The 20,410-nt window shown below is 45.2% G+C and overlaps 1 protein-coding gene and 1 long non-coding RNA gene across 8 annotated transcripts in view; one reads left to right on the top strand and one right to left on the bottom strand.

Annotated features, from left to right (window-relative positions):
- Positions 1–20,410, bottom strand: part of FRMD5 (FERM domain containing 5) — a 316,738-nt gene that overhangs the window by 42,191 nt on the left and 254,137 nt on the right. For all 7 annotated transcript variants that reach the window (XM_049104098.1, XM_025472965.3, XM_025472967.3 and 4 more), the window contains exon 2: positions 3,617–3,721. In XM_049104098.1, the coding sequence (XP_048960055.1) occupies positions 3,617–3,721 (105 nt within the window). The remainder of the gene's footprint in view (positions 1–3,616; positions 3,722–20,410) is intronic.
- On the top strand, positions 2,461–19,544 carry LOC112676032 (uncharacterized). Its single transcript, XR_004810967.2, has 5 exons — positions 2,461–5,631; positions 7,390–7,507; positions 11,335–11,424; positions 16,832–16,928; positions 18,242–19,544. It is a non-coding gene; the product is annotated as an uncharacterized LOC112676032 (long non-coding RNA).

Raw genomic sequence — 20,410 nt, forward strand, 5'->3', positions numbered from 1 at the left:
TGGGGTTCGAGGCTGAGCCTGTGAAGGTGGAGGCCCGTCTGACGGGAGCACATTGGAGTTGTGCACAGCGAGGAGAACATAGCAAGTGTCTGGGGCTCAGTAAACAGAATGCCCCCAGGCACCTGTCTGCTAGATTAAAATCAAGAACCAGTGGAAGAAGGAGAGTACAAGGGAAGACTGTGACATACTCTCAGCGGAGGGTAGGTGGAGCTGAACGACAAAAAGGCTATTCCCCTTGGCCAGAGCTGAAAAGGGCTTCAGTGAGAACTCAAGAAAGGAGAGGCTGGAAGAGACAGCAGAGTGATGGGAGGGGAGGGGAAAGTTGTCACAGCTTGTGAGAGATTTTAAGGGGTCTAGGAGAGAAATCAAGAGAAACCAGGATCCCAAAAACATAGTGATGGCCAGAGTTACTTACCTTTTGCTGAGGTCTAGCTAAATCTGGGTCCTACAATCACTAGCAAACTGATAACATGAGATTGGGGAGTGGGGGTCAGGAGAAGAGAAAAGAAGGGTCAGAGAGGGGAGTTTCCACCTGTTTTTGGGTCATCGGGCCAACGTGGCACAATCTGTAGGCTCTGGAGGCTTGAAAGGAGAGGCCAAGAGGAGCCTGGAGCCCTGGGCCTGAGCCAGGAATGGGGGAGTGAGGGCAGCTCCTCCAGGAGAGACCACAGAAGTTCCCAGACCCCATAGGGACTTGTGCAGAGCAGGCAGTAAGGGGGTGGATGTGAGCTTGGGTGCTGGTGCCCCGGGGAAAAGGTACATTTTAGGGCCTCACAACCTAAGGGAGCAGAGAGCTTACCCACCCATCTCTCCCATGAGTCAGTAGATCTAGGGTGACAATTTTCCCACAACTCTCAAGCACCTTTCCAAGCCTCTCTGCTCTCCTTAACCTGTCAGTAAAGTCACACAACTTCAGAAACTATTAGGTGTGGATTCAGCATGGAACCTTAGAAAGCACACAGACCCTGGCATCAGATAGCTCTGAGTTGGAGACTGGCAGTGCCACATGCCTTGGCCAAGTTACTGCCTAACCTGAGGTTTTATTTCCTCATCCAGAGAATGGATATTTGACTTGTCTTGATACCTGTCTCATTTGTGTAAGGAGTAAAGAGCATATGGGAAGCCCTTAGCTTAGTGCCTGGTACAGTTCAGTGCCCACTATACATGGGCTTATGCTCAGTATGTTTATGCTCAATGCAGAGCCCAGCACACAGGAGCCACCCCATACATGTTTATTTCTCCTTTTCCCATCTCTTTACATTTTTCTGTCTTCTCCTGCTTTTGATCTTTATCCCCTCCATGTACTCTTTTATGTTCTCAAGCACATTTTGACCTAACTAGAAAATAACGAGGATATACCATGTTCCTTTTACTTCTCTTTGGGAGATGAAGAGAACTTGCTGTAACTGGCTTTCCTACTTAAGAAGAAACAGCTCAGACCAAAAAGATAAACAACATGGGGCACCTGGGTGGCTCAGCAGTTGAGTGTCTGCCTTTAGCTCGGGTCATGATCCCAGGGTCCTGGGATCGAGTCCTGCATTGGACTCTCTGCAAGGAGCCTGGATCTCCCTCTGCCTGTGTCTCTGCCCCTCTCTCTGTGTCTCTCATGAATAAATAAATAAAATCTTAAACAAACAAACAAACAAACAAGAAACCCCCTTGTAAAAATAGTGCATCATTATATGGTGAATGGATACTACAACAGGTGAGGGCATGTAGCTTCTTGGTATCATGGCACTTTTGGGATCTTATACTATGTTCTACAGTAAGGACAGTGTCTATGTCAAGGCAGTAAAGCTTTCATAGGGCAAGGGGTGGACCTTGACACTACTTCCTAAACAGTGGTGATGCTCAAACTTCTACTGAGCCAGGAGGACCATAATATGTCAGTGAAGAGGACAAGGCTTGTCAAAAGAAAGGAATATAGTCCTTTGGATTCTTTCTTTTTTTTTTTTTTTTAAGATTTTATTTATTTATTCATGAGAGACACACAGAGAGGCAGAGACGTAGGCAGAGGGAGCCTGATGCAGGACTCCATCCCAGGACCCCAGGATCACAACCAGAGCCAAAGGCAAACACTCAACCACTGAGCCATCCAGGTGTCCCTGGATTCTTTAGGCTGAAGTGTTCAGCATAAAACTCTAAATGTGACCTAGAGACACAGTGGCTCAGAGCATCAAAGATCAAAACAACACTGACTCTGGCATGGTGAGGGGTATATCCATTCATTTGTTATCTGTGGTCCTGGACATTGTGGGGGGCTGTGCTTTCTGGGGGCTCTGAGGCCCCTAGTGTGGGAAGAGACGGAACCCATATTTGGAGCTGTGAAGAAAATCAGTGGACCCATGAAAGGGGGACCCTCTGGGATTTGTGCTGATAATGTCTTTGGAGGATGGTAGACCAGAGGGCGGGGGGAGGGAGGGCGGGTGGGCAGAGGTATAGGGAAGAGAGACACAGGCCTGGATGTTTCTGCATACTTTCCCACTTCAGTGGCGGAGGGCGGGTACCAGCGAATACATGCCCACAGAAAGGGAAGAGCTGATGAAAATAAGTTAGAGGAAGTGCAGGTGTCTGCTGGTGGAGCAGCTGGGCAAGGGGAGAGGGAAATTTTGGCATTCTAAACCATTAACTCACCCACTCATCATTCCTCCAGCAAATATTTACTTAACGTCCACTACATTCTAGGCCCTATGCTAGTTCTATGGGATATAGTGCTGAGTAAGAGAAAATGCACACAATTGTGGAACTGATATTTTTGCCCAGAACACAGATAATCAAACAGGCAACTACAACATGACATAGTAAGTGCTACAGGAGGGGTAGTACAGGGCACATGGGGCACATAGGAGGGGCCCCTCATTCAGAGTGGGTGTTGGGGAAGAATCCCTGGAAGAAGTAAAAGTCTAAACTGAGACATGACATGTGAGAAGGAGTTAGCCATAAGTGGAGCCAGCCAGAGTGGAGTGTGGAGAAGTGAGGAAAGAGAGAAGAAATGTTCTGGGCAGGGAGACTATATAGGTGGAGGGCCCCAGTGGGGAGGAGATGCATCAAGGGAGCTGAAGCTGAGAGGGAGCCTGGGGCCTGGGGGTAATGGACCTGTTCTCATATCTGTCTGGAATGTGCCCTGTGTCTGTAGCACCAGCCACATTGGTGAACAGAACAGGAACTGCTGCATTTGCAAGATGCTCAAAGGCCCCTATTAGTTTTGGCTCCATCTCTGTCCTGCCCAAACTGGGTTGGTGTGACACTTCAAGTGAGGTCCTTTCTAGGAGGAACTGTATGGTTCAGCTCATTTACTAGAAAGGAGGTGGGAAAGGCTCAGCCTGTGACCGTAACACCAGCCCAGCTGCTCTGCCTCCTACTGGACAGCTTTGGGCAGATCACATCAACCTTCTAGGCTGCCATCTCAGCATCCGTGAAACGAGGGGCCACACTAGGTGAGCTCTGCCAACGTGGCTTCCAGATCTCATAACATGATCTGAAGAGATGACACTCAACTGCAGGGCCTGGGTGGTCCCTGATTCCTGAGGCTAAATTGAAGAGTATGAGTGGCATTTCAAGGACTCAGGCTACTGACCAACCCTCTCCTCCATTTGTGCTTTGAATATTGACTTACCCGCTGCTTATCGGGGTCCACAAAGCGGATCCCAAAGTAGTCTTTCTCAAGGAGGTTCAGGTGGTGGCAAAGAAGGTCAAACAGGTACTGGCCTTTGGCATCTCTCTGCAAAGAAAGCAAGCTCCATTGAAAAATTATAGGGTTTCTTCAGTGTAACCTTGTTTTGATTGTCATTAAAAGTCATTTAGGGGCACCTGGCTAGCTCATTCCGTAGAGCATATGACCTTTGAAATCAAGATCTTGAGTTCCAGCCCCACACTGGGCCTAGAGATTACTTAAAGATCATCTCTAAGTTGGATGAAGACATGAAAAGGACATGCATATGTAACTGTGTCTTCCATATTGTGATGCATTAGATAGTCTTTAGATTTCTGAGCTTTTTGCACCTGAAAGGAGCCCAAGAATCCTTCATTCCACAAAGGTGTCACAGAAGTGAGAGGAGAGTCAGGTAAGCCCAATTCCAATCTCAAATGCATGAAGCTTTCCTGAACTAGTGGGAGCAGGGCAAGTCAGTGTGGAATGCACAGTCCAGCTGGTCCTGCCTCTAAAGTAGATCTTGAATCCACCCACTTCTCTCCATCCCCATTACCAACTACATGGTCCAGCCACCACCATCTCTCAGCACCCTCTCTCCCCACAGCAAACAAAGGGATCATGATTTAGACATAGTAACTTTATTTGGACATACAAAAAGATACACTGTGATGAGTAGGTTTCCCTTCTACCCTGGTCACCGTGTACCTCAGTTCCCCTCCCCAGAAGCAGCCCATTACCAGCTCCTTGTATATTCTTAATGTGGGATTTTATATGTGGGCAAGCCTATATACATATATGGCACTTTTTAAAATATAGTGGCAGCATATTTTATGCTGTATTCTATTTCTTGTGGGTTTTTTTTTCCCCTACTTAGGGTATCTTGTGACTCCTTCTCTGACAGTACATATAGATATGCCTCATGGTTTTTAACTGCTGCAGACCACTGGGATGAACCCACATGTACTTATCTAACTCCATATTAATGGAATTCGCTTCTAATCTGCTATTACAAACAATGTGGCAGTGAGCACACAGAGATCTTTAATTAGGTTACCACTCTTGCTTAACACTGTCAGTGGCTTCCCAATGCTCTCAGAATAAAACCGAAGCTCTAACCACCACCTCCAAGGCTCTACACATCCTAGCTCTTGTCTCCTGTGAACTCCTCCCAAATCATTCTCCTCACTGCTCGTGGCCACGGCCTCTCTCCCTAATGCTCGGAGGTTTTGTGCCCGTGTCTCCGTATGCCCTCTTCCTGGACTGCCCTTCCTCCGACTCTTCCAATGGTCACTCCTCTCAAATCTCAGCTCAAATGTCCCCTCTGCAAAGGTCTTTCCCTTATAGAAGGGCCCCTCCCAATTACAATCTCATTTATCCATGGGACTTACAACAATCTGTAATTATCCTATTGATTTGTTTCCTTATTTATTGTCTGCTCCCTTTTTATTTTTTTTATTTTTTTAAAGATTTTATTTATTTATTCAGAGAGACACACAGAGAGAGAGGCAGAGACACAGGCAGAGGGAGAAGCAGGCTCCATGCAGGGAGCCCAATGCGGGACTCGATCCTGGGTCTCCAGGATCACACCCTGGGCTGCAGGCGGCGCTAAACCGCTGCATCATGGGGGCTGCCCGTCTGCTCCCTTTTTAGACTAATTTTCATCAAGCCAGGAGCCTTCCCCCAGAACTTAGCACAGGGCCTGGCATATGGCCGCTAGGTCCTCAACAATTATTCACTGAATAAGCGAATGACTGAATAGAAGGTAGAGGGTTAGCTAAAAGTTTTCATGAAATGTGAGGAAATGAGGCCATTTCTAACCCTTTAACCTCTCTCCTTCAGGTACATGTGTCAGTATCCAGGATGAGCTTGGAGGAGAATGACTTGCCGGAATCCATCAGAATATCTGGAGCTCTGCAAGACGGCAATCTCTAGGCCTGTCCCCAGTGGTCTCTGCAGCTCAGTGGAGACGATCATCTCTGGTGGGACTGTGTCTCATTTTGCTTCCCAAATCAAGGTTGACTTATAAAATCCAGAGTATCTCATCTGTGTGAAGGCCAAAGGGCCTGGTACTGCTCCAAGAATGGACAGACCTTTAGGATCCCCATGAAAGGTTTACACCTCACCTCTTCTCCTTCTGTCAGCTCACCCTGTACTTTCCAAGGAGAACTAGGGCAGGATATCCAATCTCTCAACAAATATCTTAAGAAGCTTATCCTTGCGGGATTGGAAGGATGAGTGAGCCAACAGCTCATGTAAGGAAGGCAGTGCCACGTGTGCACCTCCCTTCCTCTTCTGCTGGCCCCACACTCCCTCTTAACAGAATCCCAAGGCAGCCGCCCTGAATCCCACACTCTTTGATCTCCCACTCACAGGACAGACTTGTTATGAATCACATTGGGACTTCTGGACAATGGGTTACAAACCAGGTTTTTTGGAAAGACTCTGTCAAAAACTGTCTTTTTGGGCAGGGGGCTGCCAACTGTCTCCTCACTGATATCCCAGGGTGTGGAAAGAGCTTAAACTCTTTTTTAAGGTTCTTCTGGGAGCAAGGAAATATGTTTAACTCTATCCCAAGGGGCATGTCCTGTACTATTATTTCTCCCAGAGCAACTGGAATAGAGTATTAAGAAATAGTTGCAAATAGTGAATATTTTTTTCTAAAAATTTTACTTTGCATCAAGGTAGCTACTTCATGGTGATCAGCTAGGGTGAGTTTCAGTAGCTGAAGTATGGTTCACTTGCATCCCTTACAACAACCGTATTAGCAGGATCCAGGGGGTAGCCATGGGGAAAATGTGCTTGTGTGATAGAAATCACAAGAACTTTTATTTATTTATTTTTAAAGATTTTATTTATTTATTCATGAGAGACACAGAGAGAGAGAGGCAGAGACACAGGCAGAGGGAGAAGCAGGCCCCATGCAGGGAGCCGGACGTGGGACTCGATCCCGGTCTCCAGGATCAGGCCCTGGGCTGAAGGCAGGCGCTAAACTGCTGAGCCACCCAGGGATCCCCCACAAGAACTTTTAATGAGAATCATATTTTCCTTAAAAATAATTCATTTTCATGAGCTGGCAACTTGAATACACTCATAGGGATGGACCTTAGCTGGCAAGAACTTTATATTCAGTAGATCCAAACTTAGAGTTCTCCAACTTCACAGGAAGAAAAAGCAAGCAGGACTTTTCTCATCCGATAGTTAGGAAAAAAAAATCCCATTACACTTCTCTTTTATTAATAGAAAAGGATCTTTTTCTTGTTATTTTTCAGCATCTGGTGAAACTCCTGCTCCTCACCATGAAGTCATAGTTCCCTCAGGCTTCATTTACTAGTGGTGGATGCACGGCTTTGAGCTACTGGCTCTTATGAAGCCTAATGAAGAGAAGCATCTTCCTCTGCTGTTTCTCCAAGGCTGGAGGGTGGGAGATGAGGGGAATGGGGAGAGAGGTCGGCACAGAGTCCCTCCTTATAGCAGAATTACATGAAATTTAAATTCTCAGCAGAAGCACAAAGAATCAATTCAGAACACTGTTGTGGCACCTTTCACAGAGGGTCACAGCCTGCCCCTCTCTTGGAGAACTCATGCCAGGGCCTGGTGGAGTGGCCCAGGACAGCCTTCACTTAGGGAGTCACACTGAGACTGAACCAGTTGGTGAACCATCAAGGTGGCCTCTGTACAACAAGCCACTGGCAGGGGCAAGTGGAGGAATTTTAAACTTCCTGGCCTTCTACTTTCAGGTGCCAGCCAGCTGTGTCCCAGGATTCTCTCTTTATGGTCTCCCTGCATCAAGTCTGGGGCTTTCTGGAATATTCTGTGGAAGCCATGTCTTCTCTTTTGGCGGGATGGTAAAGTCTAGTGAGTACTATCTTCTTTTCCCTTTGCCTGCAATTTCTCTGATGCTATAAACTAAGCTATGTGTTGTGTGCTGAATGTTGTGCCATTGATTACACTGGAGAAACAGGCACTTGCATTGACGGGTGATTACTGTTTAGTCACAAAGTCGGGGCTCCAAGCCTGAGAATGTTTATCTTCAGGACAAGTGAGCTGAGGCAGAGCACCCAAATCCAGCTAAACCTCTGAGGTTATTCTCTTCCCAAAGATGTTACTGGGTCAAAATAACTTACTAAGGATCCATTTAAAAATAAATTTATGTTTTGTGGACCACAATAGTACCTGTCTGAAAATAGTACCTAGTAGTATTTGAAAATATAGTGCATATACATGCAACCATTTACTCTCTCTATATGGTGTGCAGAATGATGGATGAATTCCTTAGAATCATTATGCAACTCTGAGGTTGGGGGAATTCATATTCTTGTTCCTCCCTGGAGCTCCTGGCTCTGGTTCTCTATTCTTTAGGGAAAAGACTGAGGCAGCAAGCAGTAAGCAAGCATCCACCAGTGACCTAAACTATTCAAGGTTAATTGCATTTTCTGCTACATAATGAATAACTTCGGACAGGAGAGCAGCTTTATTTTAACCCATTGTGGGGCCAATTCCATGGACTCTGGCACAGTACATCCTGACAAGAGGGGCTAACATGTGGAAAGCCCCCCGTACTCATTAGGCCTCATCTCATTTAATAAGCTTACCTGTGAGGGAAGCAGATTTTAAGTGTAAACTATGTGAGTCTTGAAGAGGGCAAGAGCGATCACAGCTTTCTCAGGCCTTGGGCCATGTGCTATTAAATTGGAACTGGCCATGGTTTCATGGACCCTTGGAGAAGGCAGACATGAGATGGAGGGTGGTAGGCAGTGGGTACCTGCAGTCCAAAAGCACAAGAGCCCAGGGGTGTCAAGAGGCCATGCCAAGGAGGGTATGCCTAGAGAAGAGGGCAAGAGCTAAACAAGTTATCCTCAGGGACCTGACAGGAAAGAATGTGGCACCAGGGGTGGGATAGCATCGCAGCCTCTGTTCTAGCTTAGCTTTATAGTTAAATTTTTTATAGGCCAAAGAAAAACTGCTTTCTGTATTAGTATCCTCCGAAGGCATGTGTGTGTCAATGCCTGCCAGGTTCAGGAGCAGATTATGTGCAGTGCACTTCAACGTCACAGAGGAACAGCAACAGTAGCTCAACTTCTCAGGGCTATGGCATCAGTGAACTGAGCCCCAAAGTGTGAATCAATTACTGGGGTGCAGTCCTGCCTGTGTTCACACACAGCCAGCCCAACTTTCTGAGGTGGAGGGAGGACAAGGGACACAAGTGCTAACAGTAGGGCTCCAGATTTCCTAACCTCAGCACCTTTCACACTAATTTACATTTTCTTTGAAGGGAGGGAACCCCTGCTGAGCAACTGGCTCTGGAGCCCACTTTTCTTCCTTAGTCGTAAACCAACAAAATCTGTCCAGGAACTGCTGAGGGTGCAGCTAGAAAGCAGCCAAGCTCACTCTGGGAGAATACAAAGAAGTTAATTCCAGGGAGAAATGCAGCCATACTATCTTTGCAGCAGGTCACACCTCAAATGCAGCAGAGTCATAGGTGAACCCGACCGGGCATACTCTCAGGTCCTTACTCTCAGAAAAGACAGACTCCAGAACTCAGCAGTTAGGCTGGGAAGGATGGGACCCATGTAGGTACTAGATATCAAGACCATGTGTCAGGAGCAGTGTGGCCAGGGGAGCCAGGTGGCCATGTGGCTTCTGGGGGGTGAGGCCAGACTCCCAAGTGGAGGAAGTCAGAGTTCAGAAGGAGAGAACAGTACTCACTCTGACTCCTGCAGCCACTGGCCTCACCTAATTCTTTTTTTTTTTTTTTTTTTAAGATTTTATTTATTTACTTATTCATGAGACACATACACACACACACACACACACACACAGAGGCAGAGACACAGGCAGAGGGAGAAGTAGGCTCCATGCAGGAAGCCCGATGTGGGACTCGATCCTGGGTCTCTAGGATTATGCCCTGGACTGAAGACAGCACTAAACCGCTGCCTGCCTCACCTAATTCTTAATAAAGATAGCAACTTCCTGCCCCAATACTATCTCCTCCAAGTCTACATGCAAATCGAGGGAGTTGGGTGATTTTTTTATGATGCAAATAAATATCTGTAGGTTCAGATTCCAGGCATGGTGCCTCAGGGAGTCCTTGCTCAGGTCAGAGAACTGGCTTAGCTCATTGCCACATGGTGTGGCATGCAGAGGATGTGCACATGATGGTGGGGACAACACGTTCAGTCTGCAGCATGGAGGTCACTGTGTGCAAGCAAATGTCATGGGAAGGAGAACTAAGCGCTCTGTCGGCACAGAAGGCTAAAGCAGACTCAACAAGATCAATGAAGACCCTCTGAGCAGAACCTTCAACCTGCTGTTGTATAGTTTAGGAGAGCAGCGCTAATGAGAAGTCTAGACTTATTGAGATATCAGTGATGATCCTTCAAGAGTCAAGGTGTGGGCAGCCCCGGTGGCGCAGCGGTTTAGCGCCGCCTGCAGCCTGGGGTGTGAGCCTGGAGACCTGGGATCGAGTCCCACATTGGGCTCCCTGCATGGAGCCTGCTTCTCCCTCCGCCTGTGTCTCTGCCTCTCTCTTCACTCTCTCTGAGTGAATGAATAAATAGATCTTTAAAAAAAAAGACTATTAAAAAAAAAAAAAGAGTCAAGGCATCCTCATGCCTCTGTGGGTTCCTTGTGCCCAGTGAAGTTCCTGGAATGGAAAAAACTCTGAGCTGGGCCTGAGAAAAAGCAAATTTATCTATCTTTCCCATAGTGAGGCCACTCTTACAAGTGAGGCGACTCTCAGAAGCATCGCTGTTTATTGCTATTGACTGAATACGTTTTGGTTGTATTTTTCCAGCCAGTGCTGAATATCTCAGTGGACTAGTCATGTCACAGCTGCAGAATTACTGAAAACTCAGCTAGGCTTGTTAGAAAAAACTCAGTACTTTGTATTTTTGTATTTTGCAAAGCTTATATTCTCTCTTACACACAACACACACCCCCCTTCATACAACTATGCCTCTCATAATATGTTGCTTCAGATAACTTGTAAAGAAAAAGCCCAGCATTTTGGGGCAAACAGAACTTCCCTCACCCTCAACCCTAAAGATAGTTTAACAACTCATTTTATTGCTTCCTTGTTCTTTGTCTTTTGCAAAAGGCAAATGCCCATGTTATTTGGAAAATCTCGGCATTTCCAGGGCTGTAGGGAGTGGCTTGGGTGGCCAGGGTCAGGATAAATACAGCAGCCTTACCAATCTAACTGGTTCTTTTAACCCTGTATCTATTCCTTCAATTTTCCTCCCTCTTAGCAGAAAACTGTTTATTTGCCTGTACCAATGAAACATGATGGATTCTGAGCTGGACCAGCCCATAAATGAAAGAGGCAGGATTTGAGTCCTAGCACAGTCTCCTTTTCAGCTATCCTATTGGGTCACTTGTGTTCCCTAGAAGTTGAGATGGAGGTAAAGGGAGCAGAGAGATAAAGGGCTCTGGGAAAGTGGAGGCCCTGGGGATGAGTACCAGCCTCGAAGGCAGGGTCCTGCTCTGCCACTTCTCAGCTTGTGACTTCAGACCTATCCCCTGATCTGTCCGAACTTTCATTTCTTTATGTATAAGACACAGTTAATACTACATCTCTCAAAGGATTATTGTGAGGCTTAAAACAAGAGACATAATATATATAAAAACCCTGTGTATTTTTCCTATCAAATTCCTCTGCTTCCTGTGAGCTGTTCTTTCTTTAGGCTGAATGGACTTGAACATGACAAGGTGTTAACAATGATACACTGCACTCATGGGACAGAAGCCAGTCCTCCCTGGACAAGAACGCTCAGGTGGGTTCTCGTTATATACCTGTGCATTGTACCCTGGCTTATGGGGGTGGCCACCATTTTGGAAATCTGCCCCACAGGGCTCTTAAAGAATGGATGTGCACTTTCTCCAAACCTTAAGACTATTATCCCAAGACTAGAAAATATCGAATATATGCCATCAACCCAAATCCTCCAGGGTCCTGACAGCTTCTATTCAGTGTCATGGAGACAAAGGAAGAGCTTCTTACGACATGCTCTTGACATGTTCCTAACATTTGGGAAGGAGGAGCTGAGTGAGATGGGGATGAGATATGACACAATTCCAATAGCCACTATACCTTTTGATGCCTTGGCATTAATTAGAATAAAAAGAAAAAAGTATTTGGCAAAATATATTTCATTAAATTAACCCAGAGCCTCTCTCTCTCTCAAAAAACATAACTAGTTCTCTCTGGTGTTAAAGCTAAGGAAGCTAATTCTTGTCTAAACTCATCCCCCTCAGAATCCTTAGGTGGCTGCCCAACCTGTTGGCGCGTAAAAGGGGAGGGATGGATAAGTAGAGCCCATAGCTCTCTGATTGGAGTCCTGAGTTCTCCAGAGCTCATTCAGCCACTCATAGCCACTGGCGTTCCCAGCTAGGACAGACAAGGCATGCTCATTGCCTCTCTTGAGAAGGAGGCCAGGGCCTCCCTCAAAAAGTCCCTCATCAGAACAGTGAGAGCTCTGAGGTAGGATGCCAGGGCCTAACTCTGTGAGGTCTGTGGTCCCCCTGATGGCCCCACATCTATGAGTGCCTCCCTTCCCAGCACTAAGTGGAAACAATCTCACTGGCACAACACAACTGACAGTCCTGGGACAGAAGTGAGACAGCTGGGGCCAGGGGCCAAACAGATGGTAGAGATATGGCTTACTGTACAAATGTTGAGGCCTGGGAAAGCAATACAACAAATCCCAAATCTCCCAAAAGTGGCTGTTCCTGTGGAAGAAGAGGATGGGGTGGGGGAAGGTAGGAGGCAGATGCCAACTCACTTAAAAACAGGGCTTCCTTGGTAAACAACAAATTCAGAACCATACCATGCTCTGGACCAGTGGTTCTCAAGCTTCAGCCTCTATCACCTCAAGAGTTGTTAAAACAGCATCCTGGGCTGCTGTCCTAGAGTTGCTGGCTCGGTGGGGCCTGACAATGTGCATTTCTAACATGTTCCTGGGTGATGCTGCTGCTAGTGGTGGATCAGTGGACTCGATCAACCCTTCCCTAGCACTGGTTGGTCCCGACCAGCTCTGGGAGCAAAGACTGCAGGAGGAGGGAGGAAAAGTAGGTATTTGGACTTCACAACAGCCCAGCTCTGGCAGCCAAGTTCTCATTCGTGTTCAGCCCTCATGGTATCACATACCAAGAGTACAGACTTCAGAGCATTAGGCTTGCAAGTGAAGTGCTACAGAGAATTCTGCTGCTTCCTGCCAGGTTTTCAAATTCTGCCTTTCATAACAGTGGGCAGCTGCCCAATTCTGGCTGGAAAGTTCAAGTCCCCAATTACCATTTACTTTTGATGGCTAAGTAGTTCAAAACTCACTGCACTTTTGCCACAAACTAGATCATTGCAAAATAAAGCTTGCACTTATCCTCAAACCTAGTTCAGAGAACAAGTTCCTTCCCAGCCCAATTCTGCTGTCATTGGCAGAAGTCTCTTTCAGGACATTTCCCCTCCTGGCCTCTAGGGTCTCTTGTCTAGGAGGTGGGTTAGGAGCTGCCCCAGACCTCTGCCTACTGCTGCCTTTCCTCTGTCCCTATGCTCTTCTAGTGTCTCAGACTTCCATCTCAGCTGCTGTGACCAACCTTCTTCCTGTCACTTTTCCAAGAAAGGATCCAGCTGGTCCTCCATTGAGGGTGGGGAAATGGGTTGGTACAGAATATGTGCCCTGGAGATGCATTCCATGCCAAGAAGGCAAATCTTCTGTGTTCAGTATAGTTGGGGAGCTGGGGTTGGGGGCTGGAGGGAAGTGAGTGATGGGAGAAAGGAAAGGCAAATTCCCAGGCAACTCATTTTCCTCTATGAGCTTTGGTTTCCCTCTGTATAAATGATCCCATATCCCCCTATGTGCCCCAAGTCTCTGATAATGTTACTAGTTGACCAGAGTAATCATACTCCAGGCCCATCTTCTCTTCAATGAGGATTTAAAAAGTTTAACAAAAAAGGCTAAACATGTAGCTGTAGAAGGTAGAGGTTTAACACATTTATCACTAGCTTAATTAATTTAAAAAACTCAAGGCTGTTGCTCAAAGTAAATGGAAAGAGTAACTAAACAGAATTCATTCAATTCTAGAAACTGCCTCTAGCAGGCCTGAGACAGTGAAGGCCATTGTGTGAAACTATTATCTTACTATGAGTCTGGTCATTTTATATTCCACTGTGAGCGATGGAAAAATTCTATTAGATCATCCATTGCACATCTCTGGCCTCACACAGTGAGGACTGTTGGAGAATCTTCTCAGAATGGATGCTGAGACTCTACCTCCCTCTCCTCTCCAAGCCTACTGTTTCCTCAACTATAACCAGAGTGGCACCGGACTTCTGAATTTTGATAAGCAAGGGCCTTAGGGTGACAGTCTGGCTATTTTATTTGGCTAGCCCTGTATATAAGATTTACTCTTCAACTGTCCAATAAGGAAGTGATAGGGAATGACAGAGATGGGAAGGGGCTAACAAAGTGTCCCTTCCAACATCATCCTGCACTGTCCTAAATTTACTCAGAGGCAGAGCCTCTGAACCAGGGCTAAGGTAAAAGCTGAGGGTGTGCTTTGAGGCAAGTGTCCCTGGGTCCATGAACTTGTTAGTTTCCCAAGGGTTCTCCCAGGTAAATACCTCAGTAGCTGAACAGTAACAGGTACCTCTTGGTCTATAAATAATTCTTGGGCTTGGAAATGTATGTGGTAACATGCACTGAGGGATGACCAGATCCCCAAGGCATCAGGTAAAACCATGGTCTGGGACTTGCTGTGTGATGGAGAAAACAGATGAAGGAGGCAAGACTTCTAGAAGTATGTTGCTGCTCCTCTGCAGTTTTTCAGCCTGGAGAGCAGGAGTGAGAGCAGAGGAGTCAGGAGCTGTGAGCCCAGCAGCAGCCTCAAGGCCTGTGGCACCTCCCTGTCATCTCTGTGCCTCTGTATAGCAAGGCCACCAACACTCAAACCAAGAGTCCCCTGAGGGCTGCATAGCAACACTGGTCAAGATATTCCTCCTGAAAAAAAATCTTGCACATCTGCTGCAAGCTAAATATTGTGTAATTTGAAGGCCAAACAGTGGATGACAAACCACTGGGACACTTAGTTCAATATATATCTATTGAGAGCTTCCCTTGAACCAGGCACTGCTTGCACATTCTCAGGGTTGCAGAGATAGGGGATTTAGAGACATGAAAAAGTGACTGCTCTGTTCTGCTGCCCCTCCCATCCACATGTCCATATTTCTCTCCATTACCAGGAGAGATGGACATGTGGTATCAGTGTTTTTACTCATGGTGCACAGCTCAATGCCTTGTACATGATCCTCAGAAAGCGCTGTTGGTTAGCTACTACATGATATGACCATGCTGATGGCTCCTCCCTCCGGGGCCAACTTCTAATACTCACTGAGATCAGGGTATTAAAGAACAGAGAAGGATAATGTTGACATGAGACTGTTCCTGGAGATGGAGTCCCTATACAAAGCAGAGCCTCATTTAACCCTGGAAATTCATTGCAAGATTGGCTTCCCAGATATTGCCTTTTGTCTAGTTTTCTGATTTTACCTCCGTAGGCTCTACTTGAGTGGGACAAGAAAACTCCCAGCCTAAATGCCACTGGGCACCAGAAAGGTGCCTATAGTACAGCCCAGCTCCAAAATAACTGTTTAGGCCACAGTCATTAGAAAGGAAAACATGAGTCTCCTTCCAGGAAGGTCTCTAGCTGAGTCCTTGCCATTGGAAAGGGAATTAAAAGTTCAATACTGGAAAAAGACTAATCATTGTATCTGCTTAATTATATTGATGTGAATGTCATAGCCAAGTTCTTTTTAGGGAGTCAATCTTAGAAAACATTTACATGCTCCTAAGCTCACATGGAATAGATTTAGAGTGTTTTTAACTTCTGGAAATTATCAAATGCTTTTATATGGCAAATTCTATATGTCTCCAGGAATTTCCACATTCCATTACAGTTTTTTTGATGCTTTCCCTGTCTTTCTAAAATATTTCCTGACACCTGGCTAAGGTGCCATTAGATCTTCTTAAGGCTTCAGCTTCTTAGACCAATGGGTGATTAGTAACACAAGATTAGATACCTGCCTTATCCCTTGTCACAGATTAGGTTCCTCAGGAAGTAGAGACTCTGGAATAAAGTTAGCATGCTGGACATTTTTAAGAAGTGCTCTTGGGATCAATGCCTATGGAAAAGAGTGGAGGAGGGCTGGTGTAGGCAGTGGGAGAAGCTGAGTTGTGATGCAGCCCTGGTGTTGACCAGGTGATCCATGGGGAGCTGTGGAGTTAGAATGACCTTTCAGAATTGTGTCAAGTTGAGCCAAAATAGCACAGCCTTTTGTACCCCTTCTTGGGTATAAAATCACTGGATGTGAACCACTGCCAACAGTACTCCCAGGGGGACTGGTGGGATGTCAGAATCCATCACATCATTCTCGACACAAAGCCAAAATCATAACTGCCATTTCCCAAGAGCCTACCATGTGCAAAGCATTCTACCAGCATTATCTCTAACACTAACAATAATTCCACAAGGAATGTTTCTATTAACCCCATTTTACAAAAGAGGAAACTTGGTCTTGGTGGAGTTACATGACATGTCTTAAGACCACGCGGCTAGTTTGTGGGACTCAGACCCAGGCCTTCCTTGCTCCAGAGTTCACACTCTTTCTATTATGCTAAACTCCCATCCTTTGATTTTCTCATATGGTCCCTGTGGAAGTAATCTATAATCCTATCCTTCTACGCAGGTCTGGGTTGGCTTTATAATCCTCTGATTATGTATTGAAATGTATAGTTAAGTCCATTGCTTGAATTCTTTTCTGAATTTTTGAATCTCTTAGATTTTCCTGTTGGAAAAAAGTACAGATGCAGGGTTCTCCATGAGGGCACACTAAGGGAGAAATCCTCAAAACCAATAGGAAACCAGTAACATAGTCACCAAAATTTGAAGATGAGGAAGAAAAAATTAGGTGCATGTAAGGTCAGATTTCTTTTTTTTCTTTAGATTTTTTTGGATCAGAACATTTCCAAATTTCTACATCCTAGAGATTAGGTATCAGCTAGTAACCAATCCCAAATGCCACAGACTAGGGAGCTGAGGCTGGAGTTGGGTGTAACATGAGAGATCACAGGTACTCTTTCTATACCCCAAAGGCTGTTATCAACCTTGTGCTTCCCTTGTACTTTCCAGATATCCTTAATCTTCAACATGACATGCAGAGGCCAGAGAAAATCATCAGCTCATGAAGAGAAAAGCTGCTTCAGCAAAACAATGCATCCCCAGCAAGGTTAGTTGGCCCTGTGGGTCTTTCTAACCAGTCTGAATATATATATAGAATGCCTTATATATTTTCTCTGGGGTGTTCTTTTCAATGTGTCCCAGATGCTTACTCAGAAAACTGTGTGACATGTGTGAGTGGCAGTGAGTGGAATGGGCCCCGAGCAGCCCCCTCAGGGTATTCAAGTCCTCTCTGCACTCCAGGGAAGAAATCTTTCGAGCCCACGTTCCTTATGCCTATTCTCTCTGACCAGGAGACTCCAGGGACAAAGAGTGATGAGAGGATTCCCTCAAGTTTTCATTAACTAAAGGTGAACCTGATTTCTGGGCAGAGGAGAACTCTCATAAGCACTTTGGGATGATATATGTCATCACAGAGATACGTACAAGGCAGAGGGATGAGACCACCAGAAAGGAAGTGGCTTACAAATTGAGTTTTGAAGGATGCATAGAAGTTGCCAGCCTAGGAGTGGGGCATCACAGAGGGAACCGCACGTGCAGAGCCGTGCGTGTTCCAGGAATTTCAACTAACTGCCCCAGTATGAGGGTGTCTGTTGCAGGAGATCGATATTGAGAGGCAGACAAAGGCCTCTTTGGGGAATGGCTGTGTACGCCACGCTAAGGCTTTATTCTGTAGGTGACGGCAAGAGGTGGAAAGATTTTTAGTGGGAATAAGACTTGAGTAGATTTCATACTGGTGGAGGACTGGAAGACGGTAAGACCAGAGCAGGGAGACTAACTGGAAAATCCCTGTAGCCCTCCCAGTGAGCTCTGATAGACACCCCAACTAAGATAATGGCAAGGAGGATAAGGTGTGATGGACTAAATACATTTTTAGGCAGCAGAATAAATGGTGGTTAAGCGATCGATTTGAAGAAGAGTGTGAATGAGAAGATGGAGGACAACTTCCACAATTTCAGTTCAGCAAGGAAGCTGGGGAGTAGGATGAAAGGCTATCTTTATTTTTTTTTAAGATGTTACATATTTATTTGATAGATAGAAAGAGAGAGAGAGAGAGATCACAAACAGGGGGGGCAGGAGAGTGAGAAGCAGACTCGATGGGCAGGAAGCCAAATGCAGGGCTCGATCCCAGGACCCCGGGACCATGAACTAGACAGAAGGCAGATACTTAACCTACTGGGCCACCCAGGCGCCCCTGAAAGACTATCTTTATTTTTTATTTTATCTTATTTTTTTTTTGAAAGGCTATCTTTAAATTGAGCAGCATCATGATGGCTTTGGTGAATGGGTCATTAATTCTTTTAAGGCTCTGACTACTGAATTAAGATTATGATTAAGATTTCTTTTTTTTTTTTTTTTAAGATTTTATTTATTCATTCATGAGAGACACAGAGAGAAAGAGGCAGAGACAGAAGCAGGCTCCATGCAGGGAGCCCAACGCGGGACTCCAGGATCATACCCTGGACTGCAGGCGGTGCTAAACTGCTGAGCCACCGGGGCTGCCCTAATTAAGATTTCTTAGATCAATCATTACATTGATTTCTTTTTTAGAGCACACTGTTTTGGCAAACCTTGTCTTTTAAAAAAATGTTGTCAGAATACATTTCTTTCTTGTAGGTACTACAGTTGAATTCAATTAGCAAAGCATAGAAACCATTTGTGTATCAATATTCGAGGCTTAATTTTTAATTTTTTTCCGGAGAGTGAGAGAGAGTGTGTCTACATTTGCAGGGGAAGGGGCAGAAGGAGAGGGAGATAGAGAATCTTAAGCAGTCTCCACACCCGGCCTAGAGCCTGATATGGGCTTGATCTCACAACCCTGAGATCACGACCTGAGTTGAAATCAAGAATCAAATGCTTATCCAACTGAACCACCCAGGCACTCCACAACTCTAGACTCTTGTTCAAGAAATATATTAAGACAATTACTGGCACTCATATTTATCATTAAATTAAACATGACAGCCGCAAAATGTTTTCACTTTAAGTTGAATCTCAAATGCTTCATTTGCATTTTCTCTAACTCAGGAATATTGTTAGGAAAAGCCATGACTGCTGGTATAGGGGTGGGGGAGGGCAGAAGGGTAGGAATGTTTCATCTTCAGTTCTTCTGAGTTGAATGAAATATTTTAAGTTAATCATCTCTGATCTGTCATTAGGGGATTTGTCCGTATGCATTTAACAAGTTACAGCTGCTAGGAATTTACAATTTAAGAATTTATGAGGGTCAAAAATATGGAATTCCAACTAATATCTGAAATGATAGCCTCAAAGCCAAGAGTCCCTCACATCTACTGCCTCCGTCTTCTAGAGCAATTTAGTACAAGGGCTACTGCTGAGATGTAGGCATTTCCAAATTCAGCAACACTGAAACTCATTATGAGTTTTAACAACTTGCTTTTCAGAGTCTATGGGGCTTTGACAATCTAAATTTAGGTCTGCGTAATGGAATTGCTTTGCTTTGAAAACAGATTTTTTTTCAAGGGCTTTATAACCCTATTCTCCCCCAATTCATTTAACCTTACTCATTTGGAACAATGGAAGGGGGCTAGGGCCAGGAGAGGGCCAGGATTACTTCATGGTGTCTTAATTTTAAATGTTTACAATGAAATGAAGTTTTTGTTGCTTTCAATGAAAACATAAATAAAAGTTAAAATACAAATGAGTCATGAGTAATTAGGTATTCACTATCATAACACACAGCTCACTTTCATGAACAAGTGTTCCATAGATAAAGAATACTTTAATATTTAAGGATTAATTAGACCCAGAACTTGCAGTTCTGGATCTTTCACAGTATTTCTTATTCACCTGTTTCCTGGATAGAATAATATCCCTCCAGAACTTCATGTTTGCCTGGAATGCCACAATGTGACCTTATTTAGAAATAAGATTTTTGCATATATAATTGGTTAAAATGAGGTAATCCTGGATTTGGGTGGGCCCTCAGTCAAATGGTTAATGTCCTTATAACCAGGCCATGTGGACACAGACACATACAGATGGAAGAGCCATGTGAAGATGGAAGCAGAGGCCAGAGGGATGCAGGCATAGGTAGAGGCATGTCAAGGGTCACCAGTAACCACTAGAAGCTAGTGAGGCAGGAAGGATTCTTCCCTAGAGCCTTCTAAGGGAGCACGGCTTTGTCAATGCCATAATTTCAAACTTCTAGTCTCCAGAACTGTGAGAAAATAAATTCCCATTGTTTCAGAGTCATGCAGTTTGTGATTATTTGTTGTAGCAGCCCCAGGAAACTAATACAGCTCTCCAGGTGAAAGTCCTACTTTGTGTATGGCGGTCCTTATGACACTGAATGTGGCCTTGTGTTCAATGTTTTCATAAGTACATGTATGTTATGGTTTCATTTTTTTTTAAATTTTTATTTATTTACTTATGATAGTCACAGAGAGAGAGAGGCAGAGACACAGGCAGAGGGAGAAGCAGGCTCCATGCAGGAAGCCCAATATGGGACTCAATCCTGGGTCTCCAGGATCACACCCCATGCTGCAGGCGGCGCTAAACCGCTGTGCC

This window comes from Canis lupus, chromosome 30 (assembly GCF_003254725.2).
Source record: "Canis lupus dingo isolate Sandy chromosome 30, ASM325472v2, whole genome shotgun sequence".
Taxonomy (NCBI): Eukaryota; Metazoa; Chordata; class Mammalia; order Carnivora; family Canidae; genus Canis; species Canis lupus.